The sequence below is a fragment of the Centropristis striata genome, chromosome 23 (genome assembly GCF_030273125.1).
Source record: "Centropristis striata isolate RG_2023a ecotype Rhode Island chromosome 23, C.striata_1.0, whole genome shotgun sequence".
Taxonomy (NCBI): domain Eukaryota; kingdom Metazoa; phylum Chordata; class Actinopteri; order Perciformes; family Serranidae; genus Centropristis; species Centropristis striata.
Window position 1 is genome coordinate 14,169,392 of NC_081539.1, and position 18,688 is coordinate 14,188,079.

General features: G+C 41.8%; 1 protein-coding gene across 1 annotated transcript in view; it reads right to left on the minus strand.

The window, feature by feature from the left end:
* plxdc2b (plexin domain containing 2b) overlaps nt 1–18,203 on the minus strand; it is a 126,764-nt gene extending 108,561 nt beyond the window's left edge. The window contains exon 1 of the mRNA XM_059326872.1: nt 17,863–18,203. Within this exon, the coding sequence (XP_059182855.1) occupies nt 17,863–18,013 (151 nt within the window). The 5' untranslated portion in view covers nt 18,014–18,203. The remainder of the gene's footprint in view (nt 1–17,862) is intronic.
* Nucleotides 18,204–18,688: the final 485 nt, after the last annotated feature.

Sequence of the window (18,688 nt, forward strand, 5' to 3'; positions counted from 1 at the left end):
CTGTTCAGTGTGCTGCAGGTGACTCAGCTAGATCTGTTTGCTATAAGAGAAACAATATAACTTAATTTGAGTTGGACCTAAACCTTTCAACTACTGTATCCTTCTTGCAGGGTGTCCCACTTTTTTTAACACATCTACACTTGACCTTACTGTTATTCTTAATAGTGCACTAAAAGAGGGCAGAGGGGAAAGTATTTACTTATTATATTGTCAAATTTATCTCTTCTGATAAAGCAGAGTCATAAACTTTTATGTGTTAGGTGTTCTGAGAAAACTCATTGTGCGACTGATTTACACTCGGACGTTTCTGAGGTTGAAGAGTCCAAACACAAGCGGAGAGAGCGTGTGTGTGTTTGTGTGTTTTGTCTCTGAAAAATGACGATCTTTATGAGGCTCTACTGACCTTAACAACCCTAAAAGCCCCCCAAAGCTTTCCTCTGTCAGTGGCATTGTGCTGTAAACAAAGATTTATCGCTGAATCTTCTGAAAGTGTTCCTTGCAAATGCCAGGATGAAAAAATAGACAACATCTTGCTGAAACTGCCAAACAATAAGTTGATGAAATGCAGCTAACGCCACTTGAAAAGCCTCTGTGGGCTTATGGTGTCTCGTTCCATACTGACACTCAGCAGAAAAACACACAAATGTTAATCATTTGTGTGTTTTTTCGATAACAGAAAATAATTTAAAGCTTTTAAGCTGTCCTATCAACTCCTCAGTCAATGTAATTACACAGGACATATTTAAAGTATTAAAACGTCTCATTCTAAAAAGCATTTCCTGGAGTTTCTGTGATTTAGTTTTCCTTTTAAATCAATTAGTCTCATGTGGGACTACTTTTTCAGCTCTGACTGAAAGTCTGCAGTGTAAATGTCAACTCGTCTGAACTATAAGGTTGAAGGTTTATGTGCCCATTCAATCATGTATTTACTCATTGATTAGAAACCTTTTCCAGTGTCTGCATGTCCGTGTTTATATTTGCCTACTCGTAGGGGTATTTGTCCACGGTCTGTTGGCCCAGTGCTTTATTTGGCCGAGGGCCGACACCACAGTGTTAATGTGTTTGCCTCCCTCACGCCCAGACAGATGAATTTAGCCGTAGAATCAGGGAGTCAGATGGAGGTATTTTCTTGCTGCAAGAGAAAGGTTAAAGGTCAAGATCTCATTCCTACTGCCTGCTCTGTCTCACTCTGTTTGTCCACTCTTTGACTCATTGATATTTAAAGAGAGTTGTTCCACTTAGCCCTCAAAACATGCACGGACAAGGTTGTTTCGCTAAGTTCACCAGGGGCAGGAGGGAGGATTGGTGGTCAAACAAACAGGACTTGCAACCAGGACACCTGTTTTAATAACCAGTGAGAAACCAAAAGTAGACTTTGTTATTGGAAGAAATGTTTTTATATATACTGTATTTCTATTTGCTCAATCAGAAGATTTTGTCATGTTTTGTCTTGTCTGATATCTTATTCATGTAGGTTTTGATATTTTATGGGTTTAAAAAAAAAAAAAAACCATCTCCGGGTTCAGATACTTTTGAAGCATATTATTTGAAGTAACGTAACTTAACTTTATCTCTATCTCTCCAGCTACCCCATACATATGAAATATGTATATAAGATTATATATGCAGTCATGGAAAAAATTATTAGATCAGCTCTTAAATTAAACTCCTATTAGCTATTTTTGTTGTTATCATTATATTTGTCCAAACAAATGTACCTTTACTTGTACCAGGCATTAAAATGAACAAGAAATTGAAGAAAACAATGGTCTAATATTTTTTTTCAAGAATGTATTTATCTATCTATAGATCTATCTATCTATCTATTTGTAGCTGGAGAGAGAGTCTCTTCAGTCAGAGAACCAAGGCTACAATGTAACCATACATTACTGCATCACACTTTACATCACCAACTATCTCACTTCTGGCAGTTCATGCATATATTTTACTCTTTAGCTGTCTTTTGTTTCATCTAAATGTGTACTTTTTACTCCTAACTTTAAGGAAGTGGTTTTACTGCCGAAACCTCAGGAAACTGCCATCATTACACATTAGGTTACATTTAGGTAAGAGGAAATGTCGATCTCCTGCCACCAGTAAAGGCATTACACTAGATTTGTATTCCGTCTGGCAGATGAGTTTGGCCACTCTTCCACTCTGATGCTAAAACTGATTTCCGGGCCAACCAGCATTCAAACCGTCAAACTAGGCAGATCTGATCAAATATGAATCATGATTCTGTTACTACATTGTTTATTTCTAACCTGAAATGCTTTCAAAAACACATTTTAGTGGCTGTTCAGCTGTAATTTCGGAAAGTTTGCCATCCAGCCGCCATGTTTGTCCTGCTTGAAAATAGACCAAGAACGACCCCAACCTGCATGTGTCAATATCAATCTGCATGACTCATGCTCTGTGTTTTTCCGAACGTTTCAGTACTCTGATTAGTTTTAGGTCTATGTTGGTGTCATAGCTGTCTGCACCCTTGGAAATAGGAACAAACAAAATACGTGGTTGTATGTGTTGGAGGAAGATAGCAACATTATGTAATGTCATCCAACGTTGTTATGATCCTCAACGTAACTTCACCCCCTTCAGATGGCAGTGATATCCATTTTTAAAGAGATTTTATCAATAGAGTAGTAGTAGTTTATTCTCAGCTATAGGAAAATGCTGAAATGATTTTACTTTTTTACTTTTTCTCTAATTTCCCATGTGATTTAATGGAAACTTGATTACAGAACAAGGGGGAACTCTGTAAACATTTAATTAAATAATCGAAAGAAAATCAATAATGAACATAATCATTAATTGCAGCCTTAAAAGGGGAGTAAATCCCTACAATCAGGTTCTAAAATGTTGTGTAAAGCCTTCCCACCAGAGTGTTCGCTGTTACTGTATAGGAGCATGCATATTTATCTGATGGTTTAAGAACTAGATCAGGTGTCCACATGCTTTTGCCTATGTACTATGTACACACACACAGATGTCACGGTGACCTGGTGTGATTTCAGCGTGATATTGATCCACATCTTGTTTCTTCAGGTGCAAACTCAATGTTATCAGTGAGGTATCGATTTCTGAGCTCTTCATGAGGCGGGGCCGGCAGCCGGTGAACGACAGGCTACACAACTAAAGTGAGATGATGGATGACACAGCTAAAGACTCCTAACACTGTTCATCTTTTACAGAGCTCTTGTGTATTAAAAAGAAAACTGGGGCAGGAAGAGAAATGAGAATAAGAAGGTGGGTGGGAGGGGAAATGAAGAAGCACAGATACGAGTGAAAGGATAGAGCGTATGATAAGGCGTACAGGATGTTTGAATGCTCATAATGCCTTTCTCCAGGTCCTCCAGGAAGGACTGACTGTGGTCTGATCTCAGCAGCAGATTACTGTGACCTCCAGCTTATTAAAAACACATCGTCATTTACACATTCGAGGTCAATCTGTAGCAAAGCAGGCAGCACAAGGCCAATCATCGGAGCTCCATGGCTAATCACATGTGACACGTGAATATTAACCTGGAAATGAGCAGCAGGACATTATGATTATATACAGGTAGAATGGAGCTCCTGTACTGCAGCTCTGCATTAGTTCAGTTTGGAGATCTCACTGATGTTAAGATTAAAAAAAACTTTGGCTAAAAGTTAAATAAAATACAGTTCATATCCTGACGCTGCAGCTTTTGCGCAATTTCAGGACATACTTTTGGAAACAGCAGCAGCGAAATTTTTAATTGATGCATTAAATAAAAAGCGAATTAGGGATGTTTCCATTAACTGGTTTAGAGCAAATAAACAAAGTTAAAGTTAAACGTACTTTGGTCAAAAGATGGCAGTGTAATGTACTGCTGTAGGCTAATCCGTCAGTAAACAGTAGAAGAAGTAGAGATTGCGTGAGAGGAAAAAAAAGGGAAAGAGGTCGCTAATTGGACACAAAATGGAGAGAAGTCATCAGGAATTGGATTGCATAGAAAGGGAACAATTTTACACCACATGTATGCATATCACCTTATTTAATTATCTGAAAATAGATGCTATTGGATTTGCAACATAGTTAGAGGGCCGTTTCACCCTTTGAGAATTACAAAGTTTCTTTTGGTCGTATTTGTGCAGGTAAAAGCTGCACAATCCTTTTGTGAATTCACCCGTTTGTGTTTGTCTCACTTTTTACAGAGGGTGCATTACTAGAATTAGCCGTCTGTTTCATCTGGTGAGTGCAAATGATCACACTGTCAAAACTGTTTTCACACGCCCTGGGGGACATGCTGTCTGCTGCAGGAACATTTATATAAAAATTTGCTTTTTGGTACAATTTTAACCAAAAATCTACATGTATCTGCCTTTAAAGTGTCTCCTGAGCTTCATCTTTATTCTTGCATCAATGATTGTTCTTGTTCTGCAAAGAACAATCACAAAACAAACCCCTCTGTTCCATCTGTTTTCTCACAAGACACAATCACCAGCTGGCAGCTGCTGTGAAGTGGCTGCTCAATAACCTCAAACAGAGGCAGGAACTCACATATGCACAAATATACAAATAAATACACACATGCACATTGAAAAGCTTAAACATGCACAGCGGGATGTAACCATGTATCGTCCCTGACCTTTCAACAGACTCTTCAATTCATCGCTTCAGTTAATTGATTGCAGAAATGATGTGTAAACAATAAAACGCTTCAACATAAGACCTGATGAGCCGATCTCCCCCATGTTTCTAAGCTGATCCTCTGAGCTATTGAGGAAAAACACTCCCACAAATTCTCTGCATGTGGCTCTCTATCCACAAAGACCAAAAAAGCCCTGAAGCAGGGGGGCTTTTTTACAGTAAACACATAAACTGAAGTTCAGGGAAAAGCTGTTTTTTTAACCAGCTTTGTCTCGTTAGCTTCTATCATAACTTGCTTTTCTTTTTAGATGAGTTCTGATTGTGTTCGGGTGAATAAACGTCACTTTAAATATCACTTTTCTCAAGTAATTCCAGATTTAGTTTGGCACTTTTACAAGTTGGATGTCTAATCTCTAATAAGCATCAAAAATCATGAATGATTCTCTAAATCCAGTGGACATGCAGCTCTGCTCGGACCAGAACTGTCAGGAGGCTATTTAATTGCTTCTATTAGCAGAAAAAAAGCAATGTGACTTTGAATGACATATTAAAAATCATGTTATGTCAAATAAGCAGCACAACTGGCTTTGTAGCGGCGTGGAAATGATAGATTACTGAAGCACTGAGTAACGGGGACACGCCCTCAAAAGAAAACCATCACTTCTGTCGGCCATTTGGGGCAAACTCGTGGCAAAAAAAAGGACATCAAATAACTCATTTATATTCATGTCACCGCCTCTCATTTTCACATTTTGGCTGCTTGTCGATAGATGGGATTTTCAGGACATATATCATTGGTTTGGCAGCTGTCTGGAGATGGGGCATTTCATTTTTGATCCCCATTCAATATGTGCAGGGAAGCAGGTCTTTCATTTTCTCAGGCCAAAAACAAAAAGCAGAAAATTTATTGCATCACAGATGTCAAATTACGTGCCCCCAACTCCTTATTTATGACTTAAATAAATGTGTTTAGATGAAGTTGGGTTGGCAGCGAGCAGGTCCCAGTTGCGATGATGCACAGCACGTTGGCACCTTGACCACTTCAGCGTCTGTGATAGCAGAGGCCTTTGGGTGAATGGGGAGCCGGCCAGACATTTAATCAATATCTGGACCTCCTCTGCCAGAGACATGGATCAGCTTTTGGCTGCTGCGGGATACCGGTGAAATGATAAACTCCTTAACCATACCTCTGGGTCAAACAATTACATCAAAATGAGCCAGAAAGTTCTGAAATAAGGATTTTTTATTTCAGATTTTTGGTTTATTTTTCTTTTATACCACTGCTCTATATGGTAGCCGACAAGTGCAAATGCTTTACAACAGTACACCAAGCCAATTCACAAACAAAACAAATACAAATATGGAAACTTGCTGCTATAGTAAACAATGCTTCAAATGTGGATGTTACTGCACAGAAGCTACAATTTCCAGGAAGCTCAAAAAAATTGTTACAAATGTTCACTTAAGGATGAGCTGATTACATTTTGAAGGTCAAAGGTCACCTCACCTCACACATTTTTTGGTCATAACTCAAGAATTCACACACTAGTCATGACATATTTTGCATAAAATATCTAGTGGGATAAAATTATGCCATTTTATATCCAAAGGTGAAAGATCAACTTCTGTGTGACGTCACAATGTTTTGCAATAAAACACTTTGGCCATAATTCAACGCCATAACAGAAGAGGAGACATCTGGTCAGATTCTGAATGGGTGACACAAATCTTGAAACTGTGGTGATTGTAAAGATCTTCTGGGCTGATGTGTTGAACATGTGTGTGGAGAATCCAATAATGGCTACATGAGTCTGGACAGACATCTAGTATGAAATCTGCAACTTGGCTGGTTTGCTCAGGTATGAAAACGCAGGGGGAGATTCTAGTTTTCATTCATTTCATTTGCAATCTTGTTGTTGTATCTGATTTGGATTTCCTTGAATTGGCATCATTTCTAAAGCTGCGTCATGTGTCTACTGCAAACCTCATTCCAGAAAAGTTGGGATGCTGTAAAAGACATATTAAAAACAGAATGCAATGATTTGCAAATCCCTTTGCAACCTGCATTCAGTTGAATACAGAGCAAATACAAAATATTTAATGCTCAAACTTGGAACTTTTTTGATTTTTTGTTCACTCAAATACATTCTGTATTTGATGCAAACAGAACAACTTTGCAGAAAACACATTAAACACTATTCAAAAACAAGTGTCAGTTACAAATCCCTGGCCGTCTGTCGCTCAGACTGAATTCATGGTTTTACATTGTTCCCTTATCATTCACTCCCTCCCCGCCGGTTTGAGAGAAGGGCACATTTATTACCTTTGTGCACCGGTATGAATAACATATTCATAATTAAACTGCTCACATTAATTTACTTGCCATCTAATTAAAGCATTCAGGGGCACGGGAGACAAAGGCCTTTAAATGGGAGTCAATTACCACTTTATGATGTTAGGGCCCCTCTCACCACCTGACAAAAGAGCTCTTGCATAAATACCTTTTAATGGATGCAAACACTAAAACATTAAGAATTCCCTCCATAACAAACGCCGTTCATCACATTCTTTGGACGGGACATCATTAGCTGCCTAAAATGGAAGTCATTTACAATTTTAATATAACACCCCACTGCTAGGTTGTAATACATTTCTAACACAGAACAGTTCTTCAGCAAGATGAGCATACTGTATATCTGAAGAGCATTCATTCTCACTGACACTGAGTGGGCAAATACTGCATGTTCGGAGACGAGACGGAAGACCTATCAGCCCTAAGGACGGAAATTATTGAGAGGGCGAGAAAGTGGTTGATACTCAGCTGTATGAGCAGCCACTTTCTCCTCCTCGCACTTTCTCCGTCAAAGACAAAAAGGACAAGAGGGGAGAGATAAATGCTAAATATTCCAAGCACAAATTGACAAATTCATTAATATTCACTGGATATTCTGGGCCTTTGCCAATATTAGGAAGAAAGAAATCTTATATATCAGCCAATATACATGTAACACTTCTGTTCCTATTTATGGTATAATGTAAAGGCAGAATGGCCTATGTCTTAGGTATCAATCTATTTTTAGTTAATAGGCCACATACAGCCTGATATGACCTCAGGATTCCCATTTGGACAATTAGTTTTGTCTCCCCCTACCTGTCAAGTATGACACTTCTGAAATTTGTTTTTGTTTACACAGCCATGTGTTTTAGTCATGTGCCCCGGGCCTCGCCCATATCCTTGTTCGTTACTTCCTGTCTTCGTTCTTTTCCCACCATTTTCTCTGTTCACCTGTCTCTCATTTGGGCCAGTTGAGTATTTAAACCCTGTCTTTTCAGTTGAGTTTGTCTGATCGTCATGGGGTGCATGTTGCCTGAAATCCATGTGAGTGAGACTAGTACTTAGTTAAAGTATATATTGGAGAGATTTAAGAAAGTTTTTGTTCGGTTTTTGAATCTGGCCTGGTTTTTGAAGTTATCTGCCTGTCGTGTCTGGGTTATCTGCCTGTCTGCCTGCACCTGGACTCTGTTTTTTCCTACTGGACTGTCATTGAATAAAATCCAATCATACAAGTATTCTGATCTGCTCTTGATTCCCCACCTGAGATCTGACAATAATCTCCAAACACCAACCGATCCAAAATGTTCTTGAAAGCCTGATGCTCTGTGCCAAAACATCTTTTTCTGCATTATATTCTGTAAAAACAAACATTTATATTGGCGACAACAATGAATGCAGATATTTAAATGTCTATGATAGGCCAATATCGGCAGATCAAATTGTCTGCCCGATCCATCAGGCTCTGATTCATACCCTGTAATACATAACAAATACCTGTCGTCAATAGAGATGCTGTAAGCAGTCAGGTTGAGGCTTGCAGACCAGCCAATTTACTGCTCACAAAGCCAAACCACAGACTTTGATCTATTGTGCCCATTAAATTAATGTGTTGCTGCCATCTGGATCATAACATGTGTACACTTTACAACGTTTCTTGATATCAGGATGCTTTTTCTTCCTCGACTGTACAAGAAAACCCAATTAACTCCCACAGTCGGCGCAGGACATACCACTGGATCAAGACTCCAGAGTCTCTAGTTACCTGTGCAGAGATTCCCACTTTCTCTGTCTTCCCATAAAGTAGACTCATACAAAGGCTGCTGTTACACCTTGCAATTCATCACCACAAAGCCTCAAAGCAGGCCTTTGTTCCTGGCTCTGTGCTGATCTCTGGGAGAAACTCTCGGCTAGTAAAGCACTGGCGAGCAGACAGAAACCTGAACACCTGGCACAAACTAAACCTCATTTACCAGAATCACTTGTTGGCTTTGGTTTAATCAAGCATGTTTGATCAAGTCAGAAGAAAGAAAAGAAGCGGTAAACAGGACAGAAATGAAAATGTGCTGCGAGTGCAACTCCTATTATAAATGAGCTGCCAACTGGCCTCCTGTTTACAGCTTCGGGATGAGCTCAGCGCCGACTTAGGAGGTAGACAGCTGGGAGGCACTGGAACAAGTTTGTCCAAAGCTGCATGCTCCAAACAAAGATCACCCTGACCTCCGGAAACCTTTGCTTGCTTCTGGGAAAAGTCTTTTTTTCCTCTCATTCCTGGCAGTCCTGATTCCTGAAGGGTCAAGTGATGAACAGGAAAGCTGAGCAAGAACCCTTGCAGATGTATTACAAAAACTGTGTTGAGTCAACATGACTCATTCGAAGAGCGAATTAGCCAAAACAAGTCTCAGAACAATGTTGACCATTCTCTTTCCAACACACACAGAGACAGATGACCAAGTTTAATTCCCGAACGCTGCGGGGCCAATAAATCTCAGTTTGGTTTTAGTGTTACAAGACATATATTCAACCCACTAGAAGTCCCAACAAGTATATAGAACAATATGTTCACCAGGAAGGCACATGGCAGCAGCAATATCCAGTTTATACATCCTCAAGATGTGTTCTGTCCGTATGAATTATTGATGTGAGGTGGCAAACAGAAAACAACTTTAATGGAGTCGTCAAAGTCAAAATCTATTCTCTGCCTTCTCATGCAGAAACACACTTGTGGCTGTAAATCTTTTCATTCCCACCCAAAAAAATGCAACCAAAAAAAATGTTGCACTGTGAGGAGCAGTTGCTGCAGGGCATGCTTGTTCTTTGTCAGGATGAGTTTGGTGGGGAAAAAGAAACTTCTGGACAGGGGACATGGAGACATTTTCCGGGCAGAGTAACAAAGGCAGTGCTGTTGGACTCACTAGCAAGGAAAACACATCAATGTCTGCGAGGGTTCGCTTGGCACGGCTCAAAACACCGTTTGAACATATTCAAGTGCGTGCAGCATTAGCAGGCTAATCATGGCAAAGGGTGTACGTTACACCAGGGTTATTTAAAGGAAAGAGCAACAACTGCATGTAATAAAACTGTAATTGATGGTCTTTTAGAGTCAGCATGCTATTAACATGATAAACAGACCAATAAACAGATCAATCTGAGGTTGGAGGGCAGGTTAAATGCTATTGCACTAACTGAAATATATGAAGGTGTTTTACATTTTGCTGACACAATCTGCCTCAAATAAACACGGAAATCACTCACAGATACAGCAACCAGGGTAGCTATTGCTCCAAATTGCTTATTGTTTAACCCTTGGCCCATTTTTTAACGCTACTGTTGCTATGCCTGCCAAGCTTCTCATCTTATCATGCAAATTCAGGGTGTCACAATATCGATACTAGAGCAAAAAAATTGCTCTCAATGATCATTTAACCCGTCCTTAACTAACAAAACACTTAAGACACAACACAGCGTAGCTTACTGGTTGACTGCGGCTGCACTTTTCCGGACACCGTGGCCACTGCTGGAGTCAGAGATTACGTAAAAACAACAACAAAGCTGGAAAATCCTCCCACTTCACTGAAATCACCGGTGTGGCAACATTTTGCCTTCCCATTGAGTTATATAAATAATGAGAGAAAACTGACTCAGTGTTGCCAACTAAGTGACTTTGTTGCTAGATTTAGCGACTTTTAAGACCCCCTAGCGACTATTTTTCAAATAAAAAATCAATCTAGTGACTTTTTCTGGTGTTATTGGAGACTTTTGGAGACTCGTTCTAACTCTTCTTAATGAGGCACAGGGCCTGCTAGCTGCCCCTCCCTCGTACCAAAGCACTCACAAGCGGCACAGTTCTCCCGCAGGAGTCCTTCCCAGCTGCAGTCAGAGAGCCTGAGGGGATGTTAACCCCTTAGCGTCCAGTCTGCAAACCGCGCATGTGCAAAGTCGCTGCTGGCTGGTTTACAGTCAGTGTCTCTTTTTGGTCACTTTTGCCGGTCCGAGGCTGGATTAAGGAGGAGGGTTGGAATGCACTTGCAGTTCTAAACATATTTAGGGTGTTTTTTACTCACTTTTTATTCTTCCCACAACGTTATTCCTCTCTCCTACAGCATCCATTACAAGAACATGCACATGGTAAATTATGTAAATTAGGTGATGATGTCATTTAGTGACTTCTAGCGACTTATGGACGGCCAATAGCTACTTTCTTTACTGAGGAGTTGGCAACACTGAACTGACTTAGTACAAATGCTCCTAGGCCTCAGAAATTACAATTTACTGTAGGTAGAAAGCTAGTTAGCCAGACATGCAAACAATTGGAACTCATGTTAGAGCTGAAAACACATTGCTCAAGCTATTCCTTGCACTTTTGATTGTGTGTTTTTGATTTTCGAAAAGACCCTTCAACCTCCCTCTTACTCCACACCCATGTGCATGCTGCTTCAGCATGTGAGTCCAAAGCTTACTGTTACTAAACCATGAGGGGTTTAGTGAACGGTCAGTTCAACATTTCAAAACGAAATACTGACACAGACGCCAAAACATAACTTATCCAATAACTCAATTTCACAGAAACCATGCAAAGGCCAGTTTTTCTTTTTCAGAAAATAAGACAAACTTCTGAAGTGCTTCCACCAGACCTTTACATCTGACAAGAGAATAAGTAAACAGGAATCTGACCAAACACTCAGTGCCAAATTTCAGTCTGGGCTCAAAAAACGTACTGAGGTTTGAAACTCGGCCCTAATAGCTACAAGCTGATCCTGCCTTCACTCGCCGCTGTCTGATTTTTAAAAGTAAAAGCATGAAAATAACAGTGAAAGAGAGTGCATGGGAACTGACAAGACACTGACAGAGAGTGTGAGAGAGAAAACTTTCACACACAGTTGCACATATAGGCAAAGGCATGTAGCAGCATGCCGTAAACCCCGTGAGTGACACTTGCTTTTGTGGGACAAAGCCAGGCCGGCGCTCCTGCTGGGCTCAGGATATGAAGCCTGCTTCAGGGTGGGGTGACAGACTCCACTGGCACCTTATCTTCTTTCAGCAAGACTGGACAGCCTGACACACCACGGTCTCTCCGCTCCTTCATGATAGCCATGCATGTAACACTTTGTTCCCCTTCGGAGAGCCGCCTCTTTCAACTTTCTTTAGCGAGCGCATCAAATCTTTGGATTCTTTTCATCATTTCGGTGCAGGCGCCACGTGGAAAACAGGCAGGCACCGTAGGTAATTCCCACATTTGCAGAGGCTGGTTTGTGTTATGATGCACGGCTACAATATAAGCACCTGCAGGGGTTTGTGTGGGGAAGAAAACGGCAATGCAGCTAAATAATTTAAAATTGTTCTTTAACACCTGCAAGTAATTTCTATCTTTCCTGCTCTTTCATCAGATACAAAAACAAGCCGCCAACAGGTCGGCTGTGTATGAAGCATGAAATCATCCCATCTGTATTTCACATCATTACGTCTTTGAGATGTTTTAACAGGCTTCAGCCAACGGGGACCTATGTTGAAGGCCGCACAGCTGAGTGCCAACCAGCGAGCCATTTTATGCAGTGTTACCCATAAAATTCAGCACTGTGAACTTTAGGTTACTTTCGTCAAATACCAGGCACTTACTGGTGTGCATCAAGCTTATAGGTGCCAGAGTTCAACCCCACTGAGGTCTAATGAGACACTAAAAAGATCCTGCATGAAACTCAGTCGAAGTGAAGACATTTTTACCCATAATTCAACCGTCCAGGAGCCCTCAGCAGACAGAAAGACGAGACAAAAAGGAAAGGAAAGATTTTGCATGTGACTGGTGTTAACATAAGCCAGACCGGACGACTTCAAAGGAGAAATGCTCCCTAAAAAAGTTTTACAATGTGATGGTCAAATAAAGTATGCTGCTTTTCTTACCACATTGTTGTTTGGTGGTGTGTTGGTGATATTCCTGCACATTTTTGTCATGAACTCTGATATTTCCTGTGTAACTTCTGCAGCTATAATCTAGTTCAATAGGAGAAGGTGAATAGAAAGTCAATGTCAGAATTGGAGTCAGTGTTTCACATCAAAGAACTTCCTTTTTTTGCACCAGTGTTCGACTATAATAGGGAAAGAAATCCTTCAGAGACAAAGCTGATCATATGGGCAACTTTGCATCCAAATGTGGTGCAAATTTCAATCAATTTTTTGGGAAAATCTTCAAAAGAAAAAGCAATTCAATGCGCATTTAACACTTCTTTCTATCTAGATGCAATGCAAAGCGAATATCTTACAACATTTTTTCATACACCTGCTCCACATCCGGCCTATTTTCATTCATCAAAACCATAGACTGAAAATGAAGATATTTATATGCAGTCCTTGGTAAAAATTGACGCTGACATTTCCATTTCCTGAGACTCATTTGTGAGGTTGAGAAGCGGCTCACCTTAAATGATCCACAGCATCCTGTCACCCATATCTGGCTCGGGAAATGCTTACAACTTAAGAAAATGACGTTAGGTATGAATAAATAAGTTAGACACTTAGTCATTTGCAGATGGAGAAATCACAACGGCAGCAAAAAAGTAGATATTGTACAGCAACAACTCATCACAAAATTACTCCCGGATCTCCAGCAAAGAGCATCCTTTAATATTCCTACCATTTATTAATCCATAACCTGTGCTGTTAATGATCACCCTTTACTTTAGAGCGTAATATTTTCATTATGCATTTCTTTTCTCTTGCGCTGTGAGGCTGCTTAGCCAAGTCGCTGTGTTTCTAAGCCTCCTCCCACTCCTCATTATCCCCCCAAACTTTCCCCTCCAGGCAAAAGAAAAGCCAACTCCTCCCACCTAAATGAAAAACATTTTACTCATTTCAGCCCTTAGCATCTCTTATGTGGCAGCATCCCTCAGCGGAGTCAGCAGGAGGAGGAGATAACAGCCCGGCTGCAGACGATGCTGCGGTCTACTGGCAGCTTTGCAATCATCTGTGGAGAAGGGATGTTTATCATGGACGGAAAATGCTCGTCATCTCTCGCTGAACCGCTGACGTTCAGATCTGTAACACTTCATAACGAGGCCACTTCTACCATCTCTGACCTTTTTAAACCTGCTTGACGGACAAGATCCATAATTGTGCTGATCTGGATAAACTAAATAAATCACACGGAAAATGCCAGGGAGTGATTACTGATAACTCTGCTTGAACTCTGTAACAATTGGAAGTGAAGGAGCTTTTGAACCACATGAAAGACAATGAGCAAAAGCTAAAGAGGAGCTTAAGTGCGCTGGGTTTCATTAACTAGTGGCCTCTTTGCTCTTTGTCTCTGAGCCCATTGAACTCTGTGTGGAGCTCCGGCCCTCTCCAGCCGTCAGACTGAGCTTCTTCCCGGAGTAGAAAGGGGCAGGGAGCTCAGCGCCGAGGGCCAGGCGTGACTAATGTAGGAGCCTGGTGCTGCTGTTGCATGCTGGTACGGGGGGACGACCCTGCCTCCCTGCCTCCACCATGTATGGCACGGCCCACTGTGGCTGCATACAGGGCACATAAACCCCAGCCGCCGCCGTCGCCGCCCCTCCTTGTCTCTCACCCCCTCTTATACTACCCCACCCCCGTCATCCATTCATGGCAGATCCTTTCAGCAGGTCATTCAGAGGGCCAATAAAGAGGCTAGCTCATTCTGTCCGTTCTGAAATGTGCAATGTCAGAAAGAAGGAGAGATGGGGGGGAGGGAGGGCAGATTCCAAGAAGGCTTACAATCTCTTCACTAAAGTAGACTGAGCCGGACCTCCCATTCTGCTCTCTTTAGACAGTCTGTGTCGGGAACCATCCCTTATGCCCCCTTTACAATGTACAACTTTCAATGTTGTCAGATTGCGTATCACATTTCACAATTGTCTTATTGTCTTATAATGGGGTATCTTGAAGTTGTTTGCACAATATACAAGTTATGGGAAACAGGGGGGTCACACATTACAAAACATTTCATAAGGAGAAATCCCCGAAGACTATCTGGTCTTCAAACTATAAAAAAAAAAAAGTGAGAAAGAGATGCAGGAATAGACGCCTGACCATGCACAATACAAATCATCCAAAAATGGATGTCTGCAAAAGCTAATCCAAAAATGTTTTGCCCATGTGCAAGGATCAAAATTAAGCACTATCCAGATGACATAAATTATCCCATAACGCAAAACACACTGTGAAAAGGTAAAAGTTCAAAGATGAAAACACTGTTGTAGCGACTGTCAATCACAAGGTATCCCAACCCTTAGGCACTGCTTTAGCTTCTATTTTACTCTAAATTTGACCATGTTTTGCTAAATGAACATCACGCTGTATTGAAGAAGACCTGACACTAGCGATTAAAAACCATAAGCTCATTATAAGAATGTTTACTGAGGTAATAAATCAAGTCTGAAGTAGGGTCCTTTTTCTATGGATTTTCACACAAACAGACTTCTTTTTACAACCAGTGGAGTCGCCCCCTGCTGGCCATTAAAAAGAATGCAGGTTTAAAGCATTGGCTTCACTTTCCAGACCCAGAGGTCGCTGGATGGTTAAAAAAAAGCGGTTATCACATGTAAATTGCTTCACCTAGAACCTTTAAAGTCCTAGAATAAGGAACATGTTTGTAAATTCGATAATGGATGACTTGAAACTGAATCCAGTGTGACACCTGCGAACCACTGTCATGAAGGTCAGACTTCAGTCAGTCTGCATGTTTCTCTGCAGCTCACACTCCTTTGAGAGCGTGTGTTTGTATGATTGCCGAGGTGGCTGCTGGCAGCATGATGGATGAAGGAGCTGGAGACGTCCATATCGCTGCCTGCGAGCGGGTTAACCCTCTGCCAACCAGAGAAACACAACTCTGAGCATCTACAGCGAATTAAATTCCACACACAAACCGCAATCTTAGCACATTAACAGCCCTCAGCGCAGGCTTTTAAATCAGACCACATCATTACACAAGGCAAGACTCTCTCTCTCTCTTTCTCTCTCTCTCTCTCTCTCTCTCTCTCTCTCATGCTCTCTCTCCCTTTCATTCTCCCATCGAACATTCAGACACACTCCAGACTGTAGTGGAACATCTCTTTTTCCACTCTGAGAGGAGCACCGGAGTGCAAATTAACCCCCAAATCGGCCCCAATTTTGTGAGTGTGCCACTGGTGAGTGTATCAACGGCTGAGCATCACAGAGCAGCACAGTCTGAAAGCTTATAAAAAAAAGAAAAATGATGCACCGAGCTCACAGGATGTTGTGTAATTTCACCCAGATGTGCTTCACAGCTCATCTAACTAATAAATCCAAGCAGTGCAAGCAGTCTCGGGCTGTCTTGGAGCCGCTGAGACACTTTCTAAGAGTATGAAAGCTTCTTTAATAGTGAATGCTTCATTTTTATTCCCACCTCCAGAGAGTGGAAGAGTCCACCTGCGCTCTATTAATAAAAGCCTCTCTAAGGACAGGGGGCTGCTCCTTACAGCAGAGTGGAGGTCAGTCTACAGCAAGGGAAGCTCCTCGCCCAGATGTCTAAAAATACTGTCCTACATACTAAATGTGTCCGGCTTGAAGAGAAGATACGGAGATGGAGCTCTTTGAGAGGAAAAGTCCCATTTTGTTTATAGATGTTTAGAGGAGTTTTCCTCTAAAACAAGTCTCATTCTTATGGGTTTGCAACAAAAAACCAACACAAGCTTTTGTTTTCTACAATAGCATTGATGTGAAATGAGCCAGAGTGCAGCAGCAGCAGCAGCAGCAGCAGCAGCAGCCCGGCAGATTGATTGAATTCATAAACAAGAGCGAGTACGACTGTGTGAAGCTAAAAAGTGTGTGCGAGCGGTCACACACGACTGATAGCATCTCTCTACCAAACAGAGCCATACATTCCAGTAACTCTGTGGTCTGCTCTCTCACACACACACACACACACATGGTTTAATTTACAGTCACTGTCAGCAGCCGAACATTTCTCTAACCACTATCTGATACGTGATGAAAATCCACTGCCAGCAATAAAAGCTCCGGGAAACAAGAGCTCGCCTGTGTGAACAGGAGCAACACTGGCATGAACTTATTCCAACGTGTGTCAGAGGGCAAGCTGAGAGTGTGTGTGTGTGTGTGTGTGTGTGTGTGTGTGTGTGTTTGTGTGTGTGTGTGTGTGTGTGTGTGATGGACTAGATTTGAGATTAGTGGACTTTAGGTGCACACGCTGTGGCTTTACAGTAGGGATATTGTTCACACTGGAGTCCTCATCCTCCAGTGTTGACTGTGTCTTATAATCAAGGACATCACGATGGACAGAGCCAGCATTTCCTCTGCAGGAATATAACAGGGAGAAAAGCACCTGCACTACATGCATGCAATGCTTACTGATCTCAAATCTGCAGAAAAGTTGCAGAAGCATGTTCCATGCCATACCAGAGAGGGCAAGCATGCACATAAATAAGCCAGAAGGGACACAAAGAGACATTTTCAGAGGCAGTTTGAGATTTCAATTCCCTGCACTGATTGCTGAGAGTGTTTTTACTACAATATACAGTAATAATCAGCTCTGCCTGAGGGGGGGATGCATGTGCAAAGACGAAAAAAAGAGGCAATTAACTCAAACACGTAGTGAAAATATGATAATTAGGATAAAACAAAGTCTTTGATCTAGACAGAAATAAGGAAGTTAGTAGGTCATGACGTCCTCTTCAACACAGACTGTTCCTAAAAATAAGATAATGAACGAAAAACAGCCTCAGGGGTGTCTGACTTCTATTTCTTGCACGCATTAATTTAGATATGATAAATAGAGGTGTAAAGGATGCTATTTGAGCGTAAAACAAAGTCATTCGCGTGCAAAAGCAACGCTCCACCTGTGTCTGATAGTTGCATGTTTTGCAGACTTGTGCATTAAGAAAGGGACCAGATCTCAGGTCTGGTTGGTGTTTCAGGTGCTGTTTCTTACCGTTACTGTCCGTGATCTCGGCTCGGGCATCCACCACACACTGCAAAACTAAAACAACTCCAACGAGAAGGTCGAACGTCTTCACACCCGCCGCCATATCCAAGTTTCGCCGCTGATTTCTTCGCAAAATCCCGGGCTCCGTCTTCCTCATGCACAGGCACCGCTTCCCCGCGGACTCCGCAACTCTCCCGCCTCTCCTGCTGCTTTTAAAACGGAAACCTGCCTGCGCTGCACTCGCTGCACTGAGCTGCTTTTTGTTCCAGCGTGTGGCACACTGCGCGCTCCTGGAGAGTGTAAACGCGCTCGTCCTAACAGGTCTCCACCTCCTGAATAAACATGATAACAGAAGAAGAACAAGAAGAAGAAAAAGTTACGCTCCACTTAAACATGCATCCCAGTCCGACACACTGGTCTCATCCCACTAGCAGGAGGTGCAGACTGTGTGTTGTGGTGCTGCTGCGCTCCTGGAGAAGACAGTGCGCTCCCTCCGTCATCAGCTCCTCGGAGCCAATGGATTCTTCTTCCTCTTCTTCTGTTTGATGCTGCGTGTGTGTGCAGAAGAAGAAGAAGAAGAAGAAGCGGAGGAGACAAACACACAAAGCGTTTCTCCAGCTGCCGGGGAGACAGGCAGGATTTTTGCCTTGGGATATTCTCTGCACGGTCTGAGTGATGTGGATAGAAGCGTTTGGAGCTTCAGGAGCTGCTGCTGTAGGCCTCCTGTTTGCCAACAGACAAAAGATGTTCAACATGCTGGACTCATTCCTCAGAGGGCTTTGTTTTTACTGAGCATGGGGGCCGTGTTTGTTAAAGGAAAAACAAGAGCTTT